Below are 21,860 nucleotides of genomic sequence, written 5' to 3'. Positions count from 1 at the left end.
GTTTTTAAGAATATAACTCCAACTCCAATGGAACTCAAGATTCTTGAATTACCTCCTGAGTATGTTCAATCAGATTCATCTCCAACAGAAACAACAACTGCAAATGCTTCGGACGATGATTTTTAGGATCCTCCATATCCAATAAATAACAAGGGAAAAGAAAAAGTTGATACTTGTTTGTCGCCTCCTAAGAAGAAATCAAGACAGACAGTCACTCCTATTCAGAACAAGACAACACCTAGGGTCATTTCAAAGCAACCTTGTTTAATAAAGTCTCCCCGACGTGCCAATGTTGCAAAAAGACCTAAGTCACCACTTCCAAAGAGGCAGGCCAAAAAATATGCTAATGTTCCATCCTATACAGGCATTGAGCAAATGTTGAGATTAAATCAAGTGTTGCTTTCGAAATACCATCCACCAGCAAGTCACATGATTTCAGTATATCGCGTGATGAGTTTGATCAATTCAAACTCTCGATATTTATTTTTTAATCGTTTTTATTTATTAAAATTCTTTTTAATTTGTATATTTAGCATTAAAGTTACCTATATATGTCCAATTTTAGATGGAGAAACACTTTACTTATTTAAGGAACTTCATTGAAAACAACTTCAAAGTTGTGTTGGATTCTATCAAATCGAAGAATGCGGAAGATAAGGTTTGTTAATATAGATCAATACATATATATTATACATAATTGTGATAAATATACATTTAATATTTTTCTTTTAGGGTGATGGTGTAGAAGTTACAGATAAAGTGCCAGTCGGTGTCGTTCAATCCGAAGAACCTTCTCAACATTTACCTTCTGAATTGAACTGTCAATCTGTTTTTAATGATCTAAATGATCAAGAGGTATTATACCTATTTATCTTGTTCATTATTTAAACTTTTATGGCCTTTTGTATATAATGTATATTTTCTTAAAAGTTCTGCAGAAGGTTGTTCGAATATCAGTCCCATCATCTACTCCAGAAATTAGTATTCACCAGTCAAATTTACACTCTCCAGCTGGACAATCAGCATTTAACCCTTTATTTCAACAATTCAGTAATCCCGAGCCACAGGTAATTTATTTCTTTTGTGTTATAAACAACATTATCAATTGTTATATACAAATAAACTAACATACATATAGAGTTAAAATGTTTCCAAACAAATAACATACATATGCATATACATGTACATGTATGTGTAAAGATATTATTATTATACATATACAACTAAGTAACTGTCCGAATGTATAATTATCTATTGTATAATTTAATAGCAATATTCAATTTGTAACAAATTGTATAATAATGTTGAAATAATTATTACTAATATACAAAGTTATATTTGTTGCAGGGTCACAACAATTCTGGAGTTCCAATCAATTTCAGGTTCAGAACACTTCTGATATTTTTGAGGTTTAAAACAATTCTGAGGTTTGAATTCTTTAATAGCTTTTTTTGTAATTTTATAATATATAAATATATGTTTATACTTTTATACATAGAAGGAGAATTGTGAAGATGTTCCAATTGAAGTGGTCAAAGAGGGATCTCAATTCATGGATAATCAAACAGACTTCAACAATTCTTCTTTTGTATGTTCTTGTCATATTACTTTATAATTGTATATAATCAGATCATTTGTATGTTCTTGTTATATATTTTGTTTATTGTTATATAACAACAGGATTTGTTGAATGTTATACCCGATCAAACTGAAAAGATGGAAAAAGAAGAATTTACAGATACAAACAAAGCAGGATCATCAATGTCAATGAGTTAGTTGTTGAAGAAGTTTTAATGTGTCCAGCACCTCTTCAAATAGTACATGATGACCAGCCAAACATTAATCCAGAACGAAGCATGGTGTTACATCCTTTATCAGTAATGGAAATGGGGTTCCAAATTCCTTCGATTCAGAGTTCACACGTATTCAATATGCTTCTTTATTGTGGAACTATGGGGTGCAAAAGATCCAAGTCGATGCGACTAGTGACAGTGAGGCACCAGAAAGGCCAATCAGGATTCACAGGGATTGTGATAGTAGTGAAAAGATCACAATTAATTAGAACAGTACTAAATTTCTGTTTTTTTTTTAAAATATGCAAATGACATGCATAACAACCTTTACTGTTTTGAACTTTAAGTTTTTTGATTGTAATATACTCATTTGATCGATTAAGTCTTTTACTTACTTGTTTTTGTTAATTTCATTATATATGCAGTTTAACACTTTAATAATTATACAAACTAAATTATACAATGTATATTTATACATAACTGTATAAATCTATGTGTATCTTTTATGTTGTGTATATGTATACATTTATTGATGTGTCAAGTAAAAAAAGGAAAGATAAAACTTACATTTGTACATATCACAATGATAAACTGAAGTTGTTGTTTGTGGGTCATTGGACTGTATAATCATGTTTTATATTGAGTGTATAAATATACATTTGTTAGGATTATACAATTGTTCATAAAGTTTAATTATACAAATCAACTTATACAATGTTTGTTTATACACTAACAGTATAAATCTAAGAGTACATTTATGTTGAATATATACATCTACATTGTTAGGCTTATTGGATGTTCATAAAGTATAAGTATACAAACCACTTAACTAACAACATATATTTCCAGATTAACTGTATAAATGTCGAAAGTTTATACGATCTTTAATTCCCTTAATTCATTATGAATATACATTTTCTGTTCAAAAAGGGAAAATCAATATGACTAATAGAAATAGCATACAATGTTCAATAGCCAGCTTATACAAATGTAATAAAATGTTCAATTTAACTTATACATATAGAATTTCTGTATCTGATGTAAAATATATACGCCAACGATAATTCATATTATATATAAGAGTATGAATACAAAATGAAGATAAAAAAGATCATAATTAATAGGACATAACAATTTTATCCTATCATCAACATTCCAACTCATACAGTTTAAACACAGAACTAGTTTAGAATAACATTCAAGTATCTATAAAATCGAATTTTACACTCAAATATAATCGAAAGAGCTTATTAAACTTCTTGAGGTCTGTTTCTACATGAACGCCTATTGTGACCTGCAACTCCACATGTGCTACACATATGCTTCCCTTCGAGACCTAGCAATTCACGTTTTGTTTTTGAACGAGTTTAATTTTTTGGCCTTCCTGGAGGTCTTTTGAATTTTGGAGGCTGAACTTCATCATACATTATGTATTCAGGTATCACCCATTCTGCTACATCAGGCAATGAACAAATTGGTATCTTATAAATCTTCAAAACCGTCTTTGGTTTATACAAATCCGAGCAATATCCATCTGCCACTAGAATTTTCCGCTTTAGTACAGCCCAATCATGTTCACATGGTATTTCTTCGTATTGAAACTTTCCACAACTGCATGTTTTATTCTTTAAACATACCACAAAACTCCTACCATCATCAGTCACATTGTATAATATTCAGTTGACGGCACAACCTGTTTCATACAAATAGATTTATTTATATGTATAAGTCTATGCAATTGTATATATATTCTATCCGTGTCCATAACTGATTAATTAACACTACATATACATAAAACATACCCCCATTCATGTGCTCATTGCTTCATTTTCGATCAGTATCTTCTGAAATTTTCCAATCAACGGAGTAAATGTGCAGGCTGCCTCGTGTTTGTTGTCATGATTCCATCTCCCAAACATCAGTCTAACCTCTTCTAGATAATTAAAAATTGGTAATTCACGTGCAGACACTAATGCAACATTTATACTCTCTGCAATGTTATACGTCATAGCCCATCCCCGATGAGTTTCTGCATGACACCTTGACCACTTATCATATCCAGCTAGCTCCAAATACTCTTTGACACCTACATCAACCTTTTCTACAGTATCTATCAACCTATCAAACCAACTTTACTGCAAGTCTTTGCCATAGTATAAAACACAGGACTTAGCTCCTTTGATGCCTTCCTAAATTTCTTCTCTACATTACACCACAAGTGCCACATACAAGCATAATGTGGCACGTTTTTATACACTTTTGTGACTGCCTTTATGATGCTCTCATTTCTATTGGAGACTACACACATATTACTCTTTTCCCATAAGCCTCCCTTAGATGTACAAAAAATCAAGACCAAGCTGTGTTATTTTCCGAATCAATGATACCATAGGCCAGTGGGAAAATATGTCCTACATTTTTATTTACATACAAATTAACATAAAATCAAAAATATACATTCAAAAACACAATGAAACATACTTGCTCCGTCCATTGTGCTTGCAGCCACAAATATTTCATTATACGGTCCTCTTAGGTGACTTTCATCAACAACTATGACAGGCCTGCAATGATCAAAGCCTTGTATACAATTATTCAATGCAACAAAAAGATACAAGAACTCATTTTTGTATGTTTTCTTTAGACGTATATGTGAGCTTGGATATGTAATATCCATCATATACAAGTATGCTGGAAGTTTGCGGTAAGATGCAGCTGTGGTGCCCCTCAATGAAATCAAAGCCTTTTCTTTAGCCCTCCAAGCCAATGAGTAATTTACATCAACTCCCAAATATATCTTTACACACTTCGAATATCAGAAGGTATATATTTTCTCTTGTGATCAACAAGCTTAGGCTTAACGATCCCACAAATTAGATTGCTTGTTGCATGTTTTTGTGAATACACTTTATCCTTCAAGGACAAGTATGATCTGTATTAAATGCTCGGATCCTAAACATTCCAGACTTGCTGATATTTGATGCTTTCATCAACCACTCACATTCATCAGAAATACATTCCAATGTATAACTACATCAGCAAATACTACACAACATATCAATATACAAATAACTAAAACACCATATACATTAATGTATTTGTTGTATAAACTAGTTACCTGATTGCATTTGACCTCACAGTTCTATATTGAAATCTATTTTCAATTGCATAATTTTCCATCACAGATTTCAAAGTGGCTTTGTTCTTATACACTTGGTCAATCTCCGCGTACTTATTACAAGGATCTGAAATGACTCCATCGCAGCTCCCTGACCCCAAGACACAAAGTGGCTCTACCAATTCACCAATTCACAGCTGCATAGTCTCAAAATCAGCAATACCATCATTACAAATTGATGTAACCATATCATTCTCCTGATTTGAACTTTCACACAGTTCAGTGATATTACTACTATTATCCATTTTGCTTATACAAATTGGATACTTGTTAAAGTCATCTGCAGCCTTTTTAAGCATGATATACACTCTAACACCCATGTCGTTGTGAATCAACATTGGCGTTTTGCTTTCTTTAACCTTATACTTAATTTTCAGCTTAATCACATTTGTATCAACACCGAGTTGCATTGCAATAACATTATACAACTCCTTATACAATGAACTTTCTTTAAAAATCACCCCCTCAATTGTATAATCAACGTAACAATTGTTATTGTCCCATCTACCGAAATGCATAACCAAAATAGCTAATGAAGCCATTTTCAAAATTTCTGTATAAAAAAAAAATTATATATGCATATACATTTATACTATTAAGAAATTCAACAACAAACATAACGTATATTTATACAAATTCTAGCAACTTCAGTTATTCACATATATACATATTCCAATTACATACTCATAGAAACGTTTATATACACATTCTGCATATACATTTATATATAAACAATTATATACACAAATTATAACTTTATACACAATTATACAATTTCATACAAGTGTAGTGTTATTGTTACTTTCACAGAGTACAAATTTTTGCATTTGTATAACAATCATATATCCAAAATCATGATGAAGATGCACTGTATAAAACATACACATAATAGTTTCATATATGTATTATACATATCTTACTGAATCATATCTGAAAACCTATACGTATAAACTCTAAGCAAATATACAAATCCGAACACAAATATTACTGTGAAATGAGCCAATCTCCGATCACAAATTCAAAATAATCAACAAGTTCATCCAGAAAATTTCCAGATCACAATTTTTTCTAGATTACAAATTAACTATACAAATCATAAGTGTTAAGCTCTATTTCGAACAAAATATACACCTCTCAATATACATTCAACTTAAATTGATGATAGTTAAAAAGGAAATCTGATTTTGAATACATCTTGAACACCATCTTCAACCTAAAAAAGCAAAATCAGAGTATGTTTTCGTCATGAAATTACCTCCTATTGCTATCTCTACAGTCCAATGATCTCGATTGTTTGTGTAGTACAGTCAATTGCTTGATCAATTTTCTGAATTGAGTTACAATGGAGTTCTTACTGTTGAAGACGACCAAGAAGGAAGGGAATTCAAATGGAACATAACGTGCGTGACTTCAGTGATTTTTTTCCTTTTTTTTCTAACCGAAATTAACGCCCTTTTCTTTTTTAAACTATCAAAATGTATAAAAAAAAATGACAAGCGAATATACAGAAAGACAAGTCCATAGCAAACTATAATTTTGCTACGGACTGCAATTTTACAAAGTTTGCTATAGCATACAATTAGCAATTTTTTATTTGCTATATGTAAAATTTTCTCTTAAATTAATCCTAACATTTATGAATATCAAAAGCATTTTAACAATAAGAATCAAAGTATATTGGAACACATGTCAACATATTTTCAAGGTACACATACATATAAATGTAATTAGATAATTTGTGTATAAATAACTATAAATGACAATAATTGAAGAATTGTGTATCAAATTATGAAGATTTTAATATAATTGAAATAATATTTCAACACAAATATTAAAACAGAGTAATAATATGAATTGAAACGTTATTTTTCTAATTCTAATATTTATTGTCATTTCGATTATATATTAATCATCCTGTTTAATTCTTTCACGTCACATATATATTTAAGAATTTATATTAAAAATTATAAATATACTCTTTAATAATTACTAAAGTAAGAGAAATTAAAAAAATTACATCATTACTGGCAGAGCCACGAGACATGTTTGATGAGCTTAGCATCTTTGTTTCCACTAATTGTGAAATGAACATAGTCAAGCAGATGATACCTATTGTCGCAAGTGATTTATTTAACGGAGTTGACATGTTAGAAAAGGCAAATAAGTTAAGGCCTTGGTGGGATAAATCGTGACTTTTACCGACTGACAGCCCTACTTGTTTGGAACGTTTACATTTGTTTGGGTTGGCAAGTCTAGATATCAAATCTCATCTTTAGTTGGCATATAAATATACTTAGATAAACATTTGAAATGAAGCTTTATCTTGATTTATGTATTGATTTTTAAATTGAATATAAAAAATAGAGCATTAAGTATAGTGATCTTGAATGTGCAATTACATTTAATTAAATTTTTGCGGACAATACTATTTTGGTGTAGTGCTATCCGTGTGTCAAATGACATGCTTTTAGTTTGTAAGTATTTGAATTACAATCTTAAATCGAAACCTCAAATCTTGATCATAAGAGGTGGTAAATGTATTATATTTGTTTAGGTGGATCATGCTAATTACTCAAGTATCACTTAGAAATAAACTGAAACATGAAAAAAACATTAATGCTACATACAATTATATTGCCATATATCAAGCATATGAAAACAAAAAAGGAAATTCATATCAAGCATGTCCGCCGTCTCTGAGCTCTCTTTCTTTGCCTTCTCATTTTTTTGGAAAAATGCCTTCAAAAAATTTCACAAACCATTTTGACTTACGATATTTATACATGAGACTTCACATGACAGTTCCAACAACGAGTCCAAAGCTGAAAAATTTAACACATTTTAAATTTGAACTTCATTGGCTCAATCAACCTTAGCGCATTTTATGATGCTTCTTTTTTGTTCATCACACTTAACAGGATGATTGGAGGACACCCGTTCTTCTCAAGGTGAAGGAGCTAGATTCAATGGGACGGTCAGGACGATTATTTCATGTTATAATACCATGTTCGCTTATTTTATTTTGTATGATCACAATTAGACTTTTCGAAATAAAAACGACACCTCTAGCTAGTAAATGATTGGGGAATATGATATTACTTTAATTCTTCTTCTAGGATTGTTTACTTATCATGCTCTACTTAAGTGTTACATTTCGGCAATCCACTTTTCTTTTCATTAAAGAACCCGCTAGTGTTTATTATTATTATGAACTCAAATAAAAGAACAAAAAAAAAAGAATTTAGAAGACTTGTTGAAAAGAAAAAAAGACGTGAGTGGCATTATGACTGACGTTCTATACTGATTGAGTTTGACTCCCAATTTAAGTTCGACATAGTGGTGGTGGAGCCAAAATTCATAGATGTATTTGCAACATTTACTATATGTACGATGTAACTTTCGGATGAACCCCCTAGACTCTTACTAGCCCCGCCCTTGATTCAACATATGGACTACCAACAAGGTTTCAAACTTTCACGCATAGGATTCTCAATTGAATTCCCATTAAAAGTACCAGTTTTTTCTATATTGCGCTTGAAAGCTATTTTCAGCTTAAAAATATTTAAAATAAGTCAATTCAAAAATTACTATACAACTTTTGAAATAATAATAATTATATATTTCAAAAGCTGAAAAACATTCTGAATGTATACAACCTAGAATTTGATACGGAAAACAACTCAAAGTTTTTCATTCACTTTCTGTTTTCTAGATCATGATCAACTTCATCTTATCAATATAAGAGGTACTTTTTCTTTATTTATCACAAGAAAAAAGATATGGATTTAATAAAACTTTGAGACTAATTTTTTTAGCATAGTATTAAATATATGTTGTAATTCTTCATCCTTGTATGCTTCGTCTGAAAATTTATTCAAGTCGAAATTGTGCAAAATTTCTTTATTTGGATCTTGATTTTTCTCAAATTGGCCTTCACATATTATGGTTGAGTCTTCTATTTTTACACTCTTTAAACCTTTTGAAGTGTCATCTTCCTTGATAAAATTTGTTGAAGCTTCAACTTTCAAGATTATTTTTTATTTTTTCGTTGTCTTTTATTTTTTATTTTTTTGTTGAATTTGCTTTCAAAATTAGATTTTATAGAATAGTGCAATATTGAGAGTAATTAATCAATGTATGAAGTAATTACAATGAATATTAATTACTTATTAGTTTTCCTAGGTCGGTCAAATATCTATATTCAAGACTAATTAACTATCAAGGATATAATAGGAAAAATATTATAATTTATGCATTGATTTTATAAAATGACAAATATTATGAACCAATTATTTATAATAAGAATGACATATAAAAAAGAATAGAAAGATTATCAATTCACTTCAAAATAATTACATATTATCCTACTAATTAATAAATTCATAACAAATTTCAATTCAGATAAACCACTTCTTTTAAATACAAATTATCGAGATAATATGAATACATATTACCTAATTTGACAAGGATGGTAATTTTGATCGTTAATTGTTTTTCCAAACAATTCTATTTTGAGTCAAATTCGTTCTATTTGTAAGTACGGTTTTAAATAGGATTTAGTTGAAATTTGGTTTAGAAAATTCTCGTCACAATGGGGAATCAAATATCAGAATTGGTGAAGAAAGCTGTGAAGAAATTTAGGGAAACTGCTAATAATATGAAGTTGGATAAATCAGGTTTGTTTTTACCACTAATCAATTCTTAATACTTTTAATTTTTTGTTACTAATCATGTTTTGCTTAACTATTGTAGTGATTAACGGCCTCTTCATAAAGGGAGATCAAATATCGAGAGGAGAAGAATTGGTGAAGAAAGCTGAGAAGAAACTCAATGATTGGGGAATTTTCGGGTCCAAATATCATGACGCTGCAGATTTACTCTATAAAGCTGTTGATCGCTTCAGATTCGCCAAATCATGTTTGTATTACAACACCATTTATTCTTGGGATAAGGCACAAGTATCCCCTAGATTATGACCGAAATTTCAGAGACACATCTTTTAACCCTGGACCCCTGAACCCATCACGTAAGGCAAAAGATGTATAATATTACAAAACAAATAGGTTTTTGGGATAATAAGACCTTAGTTTAGTTAAAGTGTGTATCTGAGATTTCGATCACAGTCTACGAGTACTAGTGCATTACCTTTATTTGTTTGTTTGTTTGATAGTGGAATATAGTGTAGCAAGGTCTAAGATGATACTTAATTACTTTTAGAGAATTCCTAATTTGTTTTTTGAATAATGAAATTGAATCCATATAGTGTAGCAAGGTCTAAGATGATCCTTAATTACTTTTAGAGAATTCCTAATAATTGAATGGAATTTGCTTATACGGACTTGAGCAATTTTCCTATTATGAATTACTTTTGGGGGTCAAATTAGGTTCCGGTATCGTGTTTTTACATGGTATCAAATCCTGTTTCGACTGCCAGGCCTACATGCTCTAGTTGAGTGTGTTAGAGTGAGTCAAAGTCTCACATTGATTGAAAATGGACGGGTGGTCTGCGTATATAGACTTGTGTAATTTTCTCTTAATGAGCTAGCTTTTAGAGTTGAATTAGCGTCAGATGCCAATAGATTTTAATGGGCAAATAGAATACTGAGCATGCTATTGTGTTCTTGTTGGATCTATCAAAGATTACTTACTGTTTTATATAGTATTAGATGCACATTAATCTTACAATGTTTATCTTTCAGGGGATCGAGTTGGAGCAGTATATGTAAAATTAGCAAGTTGTCATCTGAAGGTAGGTTTATTAATCCTCTTTGTTATAATTTTTGTACAAAAACTTAAATTCTTAAAACTATTTTCTCTTATCTTATCAGTTGGATCAGAAACATGAGGCTGCTCGTTCTTACGATATTGCTGCTGATTACTACAAGATGACGAAAAATTTGAAAGGTTGTCTGTTGCCTTATTATGCTATTGACAAATCTTGTATGACGTTCTTATGGATATATGTCTATTTCTTGCAGAAACAATATCATGTCTAGAGAAAGCAGCACACATATTGCTGGACATTGGAAGGCTAAACGCGACCACAAGACATTATCAGGTACAACTATATTGTCGATGATAATCCAGATATATGCATTTGTTGTTTTCAATAGACAACTGCTAAATGTTTTCATTATGCATTTGCAAGATACATAAAAAATCTTTTGAATCTAGGAAATTACTAAATTATATGAACACGAGAATAATTTGGAGCTGGCTATCGTTTACTATCAGAAAACAACTGATCTTTTCCAGAGTATGGATTTAACATCATCTGCAAATCAGTGTAGGCAGAAAATTGCAGAATACTCAGCCAAAGTAGGAAAGTAAGATTCTTCATCTTTAAGTAGTACATAATATAGTTTTGTATTGTTGAACATGGAAAGAATAACTGAAGTTTTTCATTCTCTATTTGTCACATAGATTTCAAAGATCAATCGCGATGTTTGAGGAGATAGCAACATACTCCATCAGAAACAACTTGTTAAAGTATGGAGTTAGAGGTCATCTCCTAAATGCTGGTATTTGCCAACTTTTTAGAGGTGATGTTGTTGCAATTAACAACGCCTTGGAGCGATATCAGGTAGAGTGTTTTCCTTTCAAGACTCTTAAGATTTCAACGGGACATGAATCATGATATATGTTTCAAGGACATAATACATCCTAATTTGTAGATACTGGATACAACATTTTCAGGGACGCGTGAGTGCAAGCTTCTAATGGTATGTCATGGTTTGCATTAACTCTAGGATCATAATGTGTTCCAAATATGATTATATAAAAATAATTTAGGAGAATACTTTTGCAAATGATAGGGTTTGGCAGCTGCTATTGACAAGAGAGATGTTGCAGAATTTACTAGTTATCTCAAGGAATATGATAGCACTATAAAGAGGGTAAATTTAACACATTTTAAATTTATACTTCCTTGGTTCAATCAACCTTAACACATTTTATGATGCTTATTTCATCTCATTTAACAGAATGAATGGAGGACACTGGTTCTTCTCAAGGTGAAGGAAGCGTTGAAGGCGAAAGAGCTAGAGTCAAAAGGACAGTTAGGATGGTTATTTTATATTATACCATGTTCGTTTGTTTTATTTTGTACGATCAAAATTAGACTTTTCGGAACAAAAAACCATTGATACCTTTAGCTAGTAGGATTGAGGAATATGATCTTACTTAATTCTTCTTCTCGGATTGCTTTCTTATCATGCTCTACTTAAGTGTTATAATTTGGGCCTCCACTTTTCTGTTCATTAATGAAATGCGCAAGTTATTGTTATTATGAATTCAAATAAAAGAACAAAAAATGAATTTAGAAACTTGTTCAAAAGAAAAAAAGAACTAATTGAGTTTGACTTCCAAATTGATTTCGACACAGTGGTGGAGCCAGCATTCATAAAGGTGGTGTGCAACATTAACTATATATATATATATACATAAAATATAATATTAACCATATATGTACAGTGTAACTTTCAAATGAACTCCTAAACCCTTACTAGCTTTGTCCTGATTCGACACATGGACTACCAACAAGGTTTCAAACTTTCACGCAGAGAGTTCTTTGTTGAATTCCCATAAAAAGTACGAATTCTATCAAAGGACCTGGTCCATTGTTAGTGGACGCATACCTTCACAAACATGGTTCCTTCACTAGAAGGATATATATAACCGAGGATATACACATATCATTTTTGAAAGTTTGAGAATATATTTGGCCTTTTTTGGAATATAATATTATTATTGTTATATATCATGAAGGGTAATCAAGATCCATTTTATTCAAACTACAGTACAAACACATTGCTGCTTTTACATGGACTACAAAATTTACCAAAAAGATCATCCTTTTAAAAGGGAACATTATTTTACCTACCTATAAATAAAATTACAACATGTGAAAGGTTATTTATTTAATTTAACTTATCAGCGATAGCTGCGATAATTCGGAGTATACATGCAACTCTCAGCATACTTCAACAAATCTGCAGGCTGAGGCAGACGTGTCGCAATGCCTGTGTGTATGTAACACAATCAAATCACTTAAAAGGTAATTATAAATAGCTCTATATAATGGACATTGATTTATACGAATGCTGTAAAGTTTTTAGCGTTATCGGTACATATAACTTAAATCCAATTAAGACGTATATGACGAAAAAGGAAGAAATGGGCTCACCGAGTTCATACGCTTTAGCAGCAACATTAGCAGCAATATGAGCTGAGATTTTTCTGATATTACCAAATGGAGGGTAAATCATCCCCTTGCCATAATGTTCTTCAGTTACTTGACTGGCCAACGCTTCCGCTGTTTCGCGTAAACAAAAATTAATACTTAAAGTTTAAAGTAGAGGGGAGAATGTGACACGTTGGGTGGTTGGAGAGGGGATTGACTTGTCCAAATTTGACCCAACTCGCCCATTTACCACCTATGATGGTCAAGATATGAGATTTCAATGTAAGGTTTGTAATTCAAATATTCCCTCTGTTTCAATTTGGTTGTCTAGTTTTGACTTGAGACGGAGTTTAAGAAAGTAAATGCAACTTTTGACTATGTGGTACATGAACATGCCATGTGGGAAGTTAAAATTAAAGAGTTATCATTTATCAAAAGAGAAAAGAGACATTCTTTTTAAAACGAACTTAATAGGAAAGTAAGACAAAGAAATTGAAACAAAAGAGTACTTACAAGCTGCTAAAAGCATGTCGTTGTGCACACGGATAGCGCCAGCCATGACCAAGCCAAAACCAAATCCTGGGAATATGTAACAATTGTTTGCCTGTGATATTGCATGAAAGAACGTAAATTAACCATAATCGAGTTGATTGTGATCGATGGTACTTTACAAAAGGAATTTAAGCATATATATGCATTAACAAACCTGGCTAGGAATGTGGAGTTTGTTATTGTACTCTACTGGAGGAAAGGGACTTCCACTTGCAAAGACGGCTCGACCCTTTTCATAAAACAATAAGAAACCGATCAACGTCGTGAGCTTTGAGTACATGATTTAACCTAAAACAGAACTTTAGCATTGAACTCATTGTACTTTCGAAATAATGGTTCAAAATATTAGTGATTTTTTACATATGCCTCCGTTGTCATGAATATTAACTACTTACCTCACTCCAAGTATAAGCTTCTTCAGCAGTGCATTCGGATTGTGCAGTCGGGTTTGAGAGAGCCATAATGAGAGGTCTCTGCAAATCATATTTTAGTCCGTCAGCTCAAGAAAATTTCGATTGGTGAGAAGAGGAAATGGAAAATCGCAGAAATGAAGCACCTTGTTAATGGAGGCCATAGCCTCAATCACTTCCTTAGTAAATGTTTGTCCAACTCCAGACGTTCCGATTATGGCAGCTGGCTTAATGGCCTAAATAAACTTTAGAAGTGTTAATACATACAAAAGAATTTTAAAAGTAGTAATCCCCGATTAGGGAGCTCATCGATCAAACCTTAACAGTGTCAAGGAGATTGTTGACAGGTTCGTGTTCATGTGCGCAAGATTTCTTGTGAGCTTGAAGTGATTCCTTTCGAGCGTTTACAATTAAACCCTGCACATAACCACTCAATTATATAGACTATGTAAGCAGAGGAACCAATCGTAAACTTTGTGAAATGTGAAATTTAAGACAAATACTAGCCTAGGAGATGGTATATTTTCCTACCTTTGAGTCCACGAGCCAGATATTTTTACGCGCTTCCTCCACAGGAGCGTTTGTCTACAGATAACAAACACAATTTATCAAGTGAAACATACTAAATGAGAATACGACTTTGATATACCACTGGCAACCAAAATCTTCCACCTTCTTTGAGATCGCAAGTGCTATGAGTTCTGCTATGCCAGTTCCAGCCTGTGATCACGAAGAGATCGACATGAAGAACAATTTAATGACTTTAAGATCATTTCAATATCTTTTAATGTAAATTATCCATCTATATCTGCTATCGACACGAGTAGAGGCAAAAAGATTATATGATTTCAGATGCATATTATCTCCTCCGAATGTAAATCGCGTCATGAGTAAATCACAAAATCACTAGAAATTTGGGATTTCATCCAGTTATTGTATTCTTTCTCTTAAGTCATTCATTGCTACCATTTGTATCCTTTTTTACATGCTGTTAGACGTAGCTCGTCTATGGAAACAATTGAAAACTTGAGTCTTTAAAAGAAAGTTCTAGCCTTACTTCTCCAGCACCGAAGAACAAGAATGTATGATCAGCTAAGGACCCTCCGAGCAGCTTAAGCGATGCAACAAGCCCCGCAAGTACCACAGCAGCTGTCCCCTGCAGCATTAATGGGATCAAAAATCCGAACAAAAGCAAATGTCCGGTGATATAGGCCAAAAGAAATGCAGCATACCTGTATATCATCATTGAATACCAAATGTGCGGTACCATATTTCGCCAACAGCTCAAAAGCGTTGTGATTCGCAAAATCTTCATACTGCAGATGACGTTACAAATATCAGACTTTGACTTTACATGAAAGGCGATGTGGTCCTTAACAAGTTTCAAACTACTAACCTGTACAAGAACTTTTTCACCGTAGTTTTGCTTCACAGCCTTCATGAATTCATCAAGAAAGTCGTAGTATTCCTACAAGGATCAAAACGAAACAGACATATCTCAAGAACACACCGCAAATCTCAATTTATATTTCTACGTGGTAACAAGTACGATATAGAGTGATGCTATTATAAAATTGACCTTCCCAGTAGCTCTCTTTTGTCTGAGTCCAATGTAGAATTCGTCTTTCAATAGTTGCTCATTATTTGTTCCCACATCAATTGTTATAGGCAAACACTGCACATTCGAGCAAAACGATAGCACTTTCATAGTTACAAAATCATAGTAGTATATATGTTTTAACGAGTTTTGGTACCGCTGAAGGTCTGACTCCTCCGAGTGCAGTATACAAAGCCAATTTCCCTACTGGTATACCCATTCCCTGGGACAATATAATGGAATTCATATTCCATGTCAGGATTACTCATTCGATGCATTACAACGTACTCAAACAAGAAAAGAAAATTTGTTTTTTTGGGCCAATGAATCTAACTAGAGGATTCACAAAAATGCAAGAATGTTGAAACTTAACACAAATTTTAAGCAATTTTTACACTATACTACAAACTTCTCCTATGTTGAGGGAGTCCATGAAGGACTGCACCCCAAGGGGTGTAATGTAGGCAATCTATCCCGACTCAAGCATTAGCCATTAATTTTGCTAATCGAACCCGTGACCTACAAAATTTACCGCTTACCTCTAATCAAGTGAACCCTTTCTATACACCTAGCTACCACACACACAATACACAACAACAACATACTCAGTATAATTAATCCTGCAAGTGAGGTTTGGAGAGAGCACTACATACACAGACCTTACACCTACGTTTGTGGGATAGAGAGGTTGTTACTGATAGATCCTCGACTACAAACTAATAAAATATGTGTCGACGGATTACCTGGCAGCCGAGATCTCCAAGTCCAAGAATTCTTTCACCATCGGTAACGACAATAACTTGTATTTTCCTTTCAGGCCAGTTTTTCAATACCTCAAGGATCCTTCCTCTGCAAATAAATAAACACTTACATCTTTAGTTGAATTACTTTCACTACGAAGCAGTAAATACGCTTTTAACTCGTAAAAGTACCATACTTTTCTTTCAAACTGATGTATAAACCCTGCGGACGCTTAAAAATGCTTCCATATTTTTGGCAAGCCTCACCAACAGTTGGAGTATAGACAATCGGAAGCAACTCTTCTACATTATCGATAAGAAGCTTGTAAAACAACCTTTCATTTCTCTCCTGCAAATACAATACAGAAAAGAAAACAGAGGAAGAATGAGAAGGCTGGCTAAATAAAATACCATTACAACATCAATTTCACGTATGGCCTCTGAACTTTACCCGTTATAATAACAAAGTCACAAAACCATTTTTTTGCCACATTAAACAAACTGAAATTCACCAACTATAACAATAACTTTACATACTCTGGACGTCCCAATTTTTATGCCATAGTTCAAATTTCGAAAGTCAAAATTTTTATTTTGACTGTGAATTTGGACACACAATTTTTAAGGTTTTTGAAAAATAATTTACATAGTTAGAAACTACATAAAAAGTACAATAAGTCACAAAAATTAACAATTCAAAATATTCAAAAGGAATACGAATAAACTTTGTTGACTCTCGAAATCTGAACTATGTCATACAATCTTTACCAACTTTACGGTAAAGTCCCTAAGTCTAAGTTTTTTTCCGCTACATGACAAAACATACCTCTCAAGATGACTTTTGTGTTACACAAAACTCTTATAGCAGATAAAGTTCAGTTACTTTAATCGAATAAAAAGTTAGGCGACTTTACTTGGTCTTATGGACTTACGATGGATAGTTAAGTGATCATACATGACAATGACTCGCACCCCTTCATATGAATAGCAAAACTCGATGCACAACTAAATTCATAAGTAAAGAATTTGTGCTTATAGTTTACCTCTAGTTCCATCAGGGCAACATATTTATTCAAAGGGACTTCATATCCGCGAAGACTCTGCATAAGTCTTCTCTCCTGAAATGATGACATAACACAAGATATCACGTGTTCATGCAGGTCCGGGAAAGGGCCACATTACACAAGGTATATAATAATGTAAGATCCTACATGATGCAAACATCAATAACTGATTCACGACTCGAATTCATGACTTATAGATCACTCTGGAACAACTTTTCCAACTTGTAACATTAATCAGTTTATGTACCTGAAGTTCCTGGGGTATAACCGCAGGTGGAAGAAGGCCTCGCAAGTAATGAACATCTCTTTCCTTCTCCGTGAACGCGAGCCCTTTGTTGTAACGCGGATCCCTCAACAAGTTGTAACCACTAATTTTTTCCAGCCAAAAAGTTAACAAATATAACAACATTTTACAGCCAAATTTGCAGATAAAAGATTACAAACTCCCAAAAATGATCAGAAAAACTACTTCTTAATTCACAAACTTGAAACTCTTACTAATTCATGAATATGATCTCCCTACTCAATGATCACAAGCTATGTTGCTCGGACTCTTTAGAAATGTCAATGGGTGCAAATCGGATTCACCAAAAGTAATGTATTTTTAGAGAATCCGACACGGGTGCGGATCGAAAGTAAAGAGTCCGTACAACTTAGATCACAAGTTTGTTAGTCAAAAATATTTCTTAAAGATTCCATTAACACAACTGTAATCACCATTTTTTAAGCTAATCAATCACTAACATTTTGTTAAGGTGTTGGTACGTTGAAAAGAGTTCTTAGGTTTAAATACACGGCTACTAACAAGATACTACTATTTTCTTTGTTCTTATGATTCTTTTGAGATTTCGAGAGTCAAGCAAATTTTTCTTTTGACCACAATTTTTGTACTTGCGTGATATGATTAATTATTGTAATTTATAATATTGTTTAGATAATATTTAAATATTTATCTCAGCTATTACTTAAGACGGTCAAATGAGAAAAAAAATTAAATCATGTACTAAGTACATTTTTTGGTATATTGAAAATTAATCATTTTTATTCCTTGACAGAAACAAAAACTTGATTTCACCGTATCATGTTGATGGCAAATCAATAGGTACTTTCAAATATTTAAGTGGTTAATTACTGTGATTTATAATATTTTTTACCATTTATATTTTTACTTTATTTATTTTAATTTATTTGTCTTGATTTTTAAATGAAAAAGACAAAAATGATTTTTTTGATTAGAAGCTTTTTCAAATGTTACTTAAATATTTTAAAGTATTAACCACTGTTATATTAACTTATTACTATTTTTTATTTAGAAAAAAGTTTCTAAACATATAAAAAAATCCCTTAAAAAACTTTTGGAGATTCTATATGAATTTAGACTCAACATTAGTTAATTTGACTTAACTCGTATTTTAAATCAAACAAAATAAATTGTGAAACAAATTAAAATAAAAGAAGTATTTCAAACAAAAAAAACTTATGATTTCTATGTTCGAATTGAACAAATATATCAATAACCAAAATTTGACTCTTCAAAACCGAAACAATACCACATATATAAATTGAGACAGAAGGAGACATACGTGATCCTCATTGAGGAATTATCGATACTTATATTAGTGGAAGGAAGGATAGCAAATCGCAAAATTAATTTGAGACGTTCACAAGCTGACACAAACATTACGATTACCTAGAAACAACGAAAGTCCATGGAGTGATGAGTTGATCCTCGGTGGCACGATCTTCACCGTAGATATCCTCAACACCACCTTCAACCGTTGATGTCGGTGACATGTCCAACACCGCTTCACTCTTCTCCTTCATCTTGCTATTCATTTTTTTCTCACACACTAGTAAGTTGTAAGTAATTTATTTTATTTTGCCACATATATAATATAATAAAAAATAGATTAGCATTATAGTACACACGTGTCTCAATAAATAAATATATACTCATCAATTCTTGATTCTTCCTTTACTTTGCCACGTGTCATTTTCTTGAAAGATGTGGATGATGATTTTGTCACTTTCTTTAGCATATTGTATATGGATAAGTTAATGAATTTTTGATGAAAAGGTTTTAGAGTTGGAGGAGCTTAACATACGATCTTACAATTTTTAAAGTCTATGCCAACTTATAGGAATATAATTAGACGACATTTTCATTTTTCTATGAATATTCTAGTAATATGATTTTCAAATGATTTCTCTACAAAATCTTTATAGAACTCGTCGTAGGAAGTTGGGCGAGCAATACGTATACTCTCACAATCTTTGAGTTCATTTTGGACATAAAGGGGCTAATTTACATGAATTAAGCGATTTTCTCAGTTTTTCATGTGTGTTAGCCCATAAATTTTTTGGTGATATGACTTTTAGACGATCTCTTTGTGAAATATTTACAGAACCCTCCGTAGTGAGTTGGGGTAGCAGTACGTACAATATAAAAAAATTTAGAGTCTATTTTGGGCATGTAGGGGCCAATTTACAAGAATTCGGTGATTTTCTCAGTTTTTCGTGTGTCTTAGCCCATGAATATTTTGGTGATATAACTTACGGATAAAAAAAAAATTGAAACCTTTACGAAACCCTCCGTAGGGATTTGGAGGAGCATTACGTACAGTCTCACAATTTTTAGGGGACAACTTATAAGAATTAAGTGATTTACTCAGTTTTTCGAGTGTGTTATCCCATAATTATTTTTGTGATATAGCTTCCAGACAACTTGTTTGTAAAACCTTTACAGAAATCTCTGTAGGGAGTTATACTTACACTCTCATAATTTTTAGAGTACATTTTGGATATTAAGAGGATAATTTATAAGAATTAGACAATTTTCTCAGATTTTTTATGCACTTGCAAAACCTTTATAGAACCTTCCGCAGGGGGATTGGGGAAAAATATATACATTCTCATAATTTTTAGAGTCCATTTTGGGCATTTAGGTGTCAATTTACAGGAATTAAGCGATTTTCTTAATTTTTCGTGTATTGGCCCATTAATATTTTGGTTATATGGCTTCAAGATAATTTATTTGCGAAGCCTTTACGGAACCCTCCATGGAGAGTTGGGGGAGCAGTATGTACAATCTCACAATGGTTTCCAGACGATTTCTTTGCGAAACCTTTACAAAATTCTTTGTAAGGATTTGAGGGAGCAATAAATACAGTCTAACAATTTTTAGAGCCCATATGGGGCATTTAGGGGCCATATTATAGGAATTAAGCGATTTTCTAAATTTTTCGTGTGTGTTAGCTGAATATTTTGGTGAGATGACTTTCAAACTATTTCTTTGCGAAACCTTTATGGAACTCTCTATAGGGAGTTGGGGAGCACTACGTACAATCTCAAAATTTTTAGAGTTCATTATTGGCATTTAGGGGCCAATTTATAGGAATTAGATGATTTTGTCAATTTTTCATGTGTGTTAGCCCATAATATTTTGGTGATATGACTTGCGGACAATTTCTTTGTGAAACCTTTATGGAACCCTCCGTAGGGAGTTGGGGGGAGTAGTACATACAGTCTCACAATTTTTAGAGTCCATATTAGGCATTTAAGGCCGATTTACAGGAATTAAGCGATTTTCATAGTTTTTTCGTGTGTTAGCCCATGAATATTTTGGTGATATGACTTTCAGATGATTTCTTTACGAAACTTTTACGGAACCCTCTGTAGGGAGTTGGGGAAGCACTACGTACAATGTCACAATTTTTAGAGTCCATATCGGACATTTAGGGGCCAATTTACATGAATTAGGCGATTTTCTCAATTTTTTGTGTGTGTCAGCCCATGAATATTTTGGTGATAAGTCTTTTGAACACATTGTTTTCAAAATACTTACGAGAGCCTATGTAATGATATAGGGGAGCAATACATATAACCTCACCATAATCCCCACTATTACTTTAGCATGAAAAGGCCATTTAACATGATTTAGACGATTTTTTTAATTTTTCGTAGAGGGCCACTATTCTACTCTCTACTTGTAAAGTAGACTAGAATCAAGGATCAAATCAAACATTTAGCTAAAATAGAAAGTAGAATGTAACAGACTTAGAGGTACATCAAGAATAATCTTATTTGCAGGCCACACATTAGTTTCAGAAGAGAAACTTTCAATTGTTATAGTGAACCATAGATCCCAATAGTTCAGTATTGCATACCGAACTATAGTGAATGAGATGATATCTTTATTCAGAATTGAGTTTTTGATAGAGCCAAAAACTGACTCGTAGCAGGATTATAAACATAAAAATAAAGTTTTTTCATATGTTGAGTTCATAAATGTTAAAAATCTTACGAATGGAGTCCATAAAATTTAAATCATATACACCTCCGACT

At 32.3% G+C, this 21,860-nt stretch overlaps 2 protein-coding genes and 2 pseudogenes across 2 annotated transcripts; 1 reads left to right on the top strand and 3 right to left on the bottom strand.

Annotated features, from left to right (window-relative positions):
* Positions 1-3,043: 3,043 nt before the first annotated feature.
* LOC125811958 (uncharacterized) lies at positions 3,044-3,802 on the bottom strand (annotated as a pseudogene).
* Positions 3,803-3,906: 104 nt separating this feature from the next.
* On the bottom strand, positions 3,907-4,783 carry LOC125811874 (uncharacterized; annotated as a pseudogene).
* Positions 4,784-9,562: 4,779 nt separating this feature from the next.
* LOC125811873 (alpha-soluble NSF attachment protein-like) lies at positions 9,563-12,395 on the top strand. Its single transcript, XM_049491422.1, has 11 exons — positions 9,563-9,647; positions 9,724-9,888; positions 10,671-10,720; positions 10,800-10,875; positions 10,950-11,029; positions 11,146-11,297; positions 11,395-11,554; positions 11,646-11,693; positions 11,787-11,867; positions 11,955-12,037; positions 12,356-12,395. Exons 1-11 carry the CDS (start codon positions 9,563-9,565, stop codon positions 12,393-12,395), a joined length of 1,020 nt encoding a protein of 339 aa, XP_049347379.1.
* A 508-nt stretch (positions 12,396-12,903) lies between these two features.
* LOC125811622 (NADP-dependent malic enzyme) lies at positions 12,904-19,352 on the bottom strand. Its single transcript, XM_049491145.1, has 19 exons — positions 19,207-19,352; positions 17,764-17,884; positions 17,496-17,570; positions 16,650-16,801; positions 16,456-16,561; positions 15,870-15,935; positions 15,695-15,790; positions 15,512-15,583; positions 15,348-15,431; positions 15,173-15,271; positions 14,788-14,835; positions 14,647-14,700; positions 14,434-14,532; positions 14,262-14,351; positions 14,101-14,178; positions 13,860-13,934; positions 13,667-13,757; positions 13,157-13,285; positions 12,904-12,992 (listed from the first exon to the last, which is right to left on the bottom strand). Exons 1-19 carry the CDS (start codon positions 19,350-19,352, stop codon positions 12,904-12,906), a joined length of 1,770 nt encoding a protein of 589 aa, XP_049347102.1.
* Positions 19,353-21,860: the final 2,508 nt, after the last annotated feature.

Source organism: Solanum verrucosum, unplaced genomic scaffold (assembly GCF_900185275.1).
Source record: "Solanum verrucosum unplaced genomic scaffold, falcon-dt-bn FXZP01000238.1, whole genome shotgun sequence".
Taxonomy (NCBI): Eukaryota; Viridiplantae; Streptophyta; class Magnoliopsida; order Solanales; family Solanaceae; genus Solanum; species Solanum verrucosum.
Note: the sequence above shows the minus strand (reverse complement) of the source record. Positions and strands in the feature narration are given on the sequence as shown.

Excerpts from the sequence above, each read along its gene's own strand:
- LOC125811873 (XM_049491422.1), top strand. The coding sequence starts at position 9,563 with ATGGGGAATCAAATATCAGAATTGGTGAAGAAAGCTGTGAAGAAATTT. Across the intron at positions 10,721-10,799 it reads TAGCAAGTTGTCATCTGAAG|TTGGATCAGAAACATGAGGC; the intron begins GTAGGTTTATTA and ends TTATCTTATCAG. Across the intron at positions 11,694-11,786 it reads GTGAGTGCAAGCTTCTAATG|GGTTTGGCAGCTGCTATTGA; the intron begins GTATGTCATGGT and ends TGCAAATGATAG.
- LOC125811622 (XM_049491145.1), bottom strand. The coding sequence starts at position 19,352 with ATGAATAGCAAGATGAAGGAGAAGAGTGAAGCGGTGTTGGACATGTCA. Across the intron at positions 17,885-19,206 it reads TGGACTTTCGTTGTTTCTAG|TGGTTACAACTTGTTGAGGG; the intron begins GTAATCGTAATG and ends GGAAAAAATTAG. Across the intron at positions 14,836-15,172 it reads TGTTCTTCGGTGCTGGAGAA|GCTGGAACTGGCATAGCAGA; the intron begins GTAAGGCTAGAA and ends TCGTGATCACAG.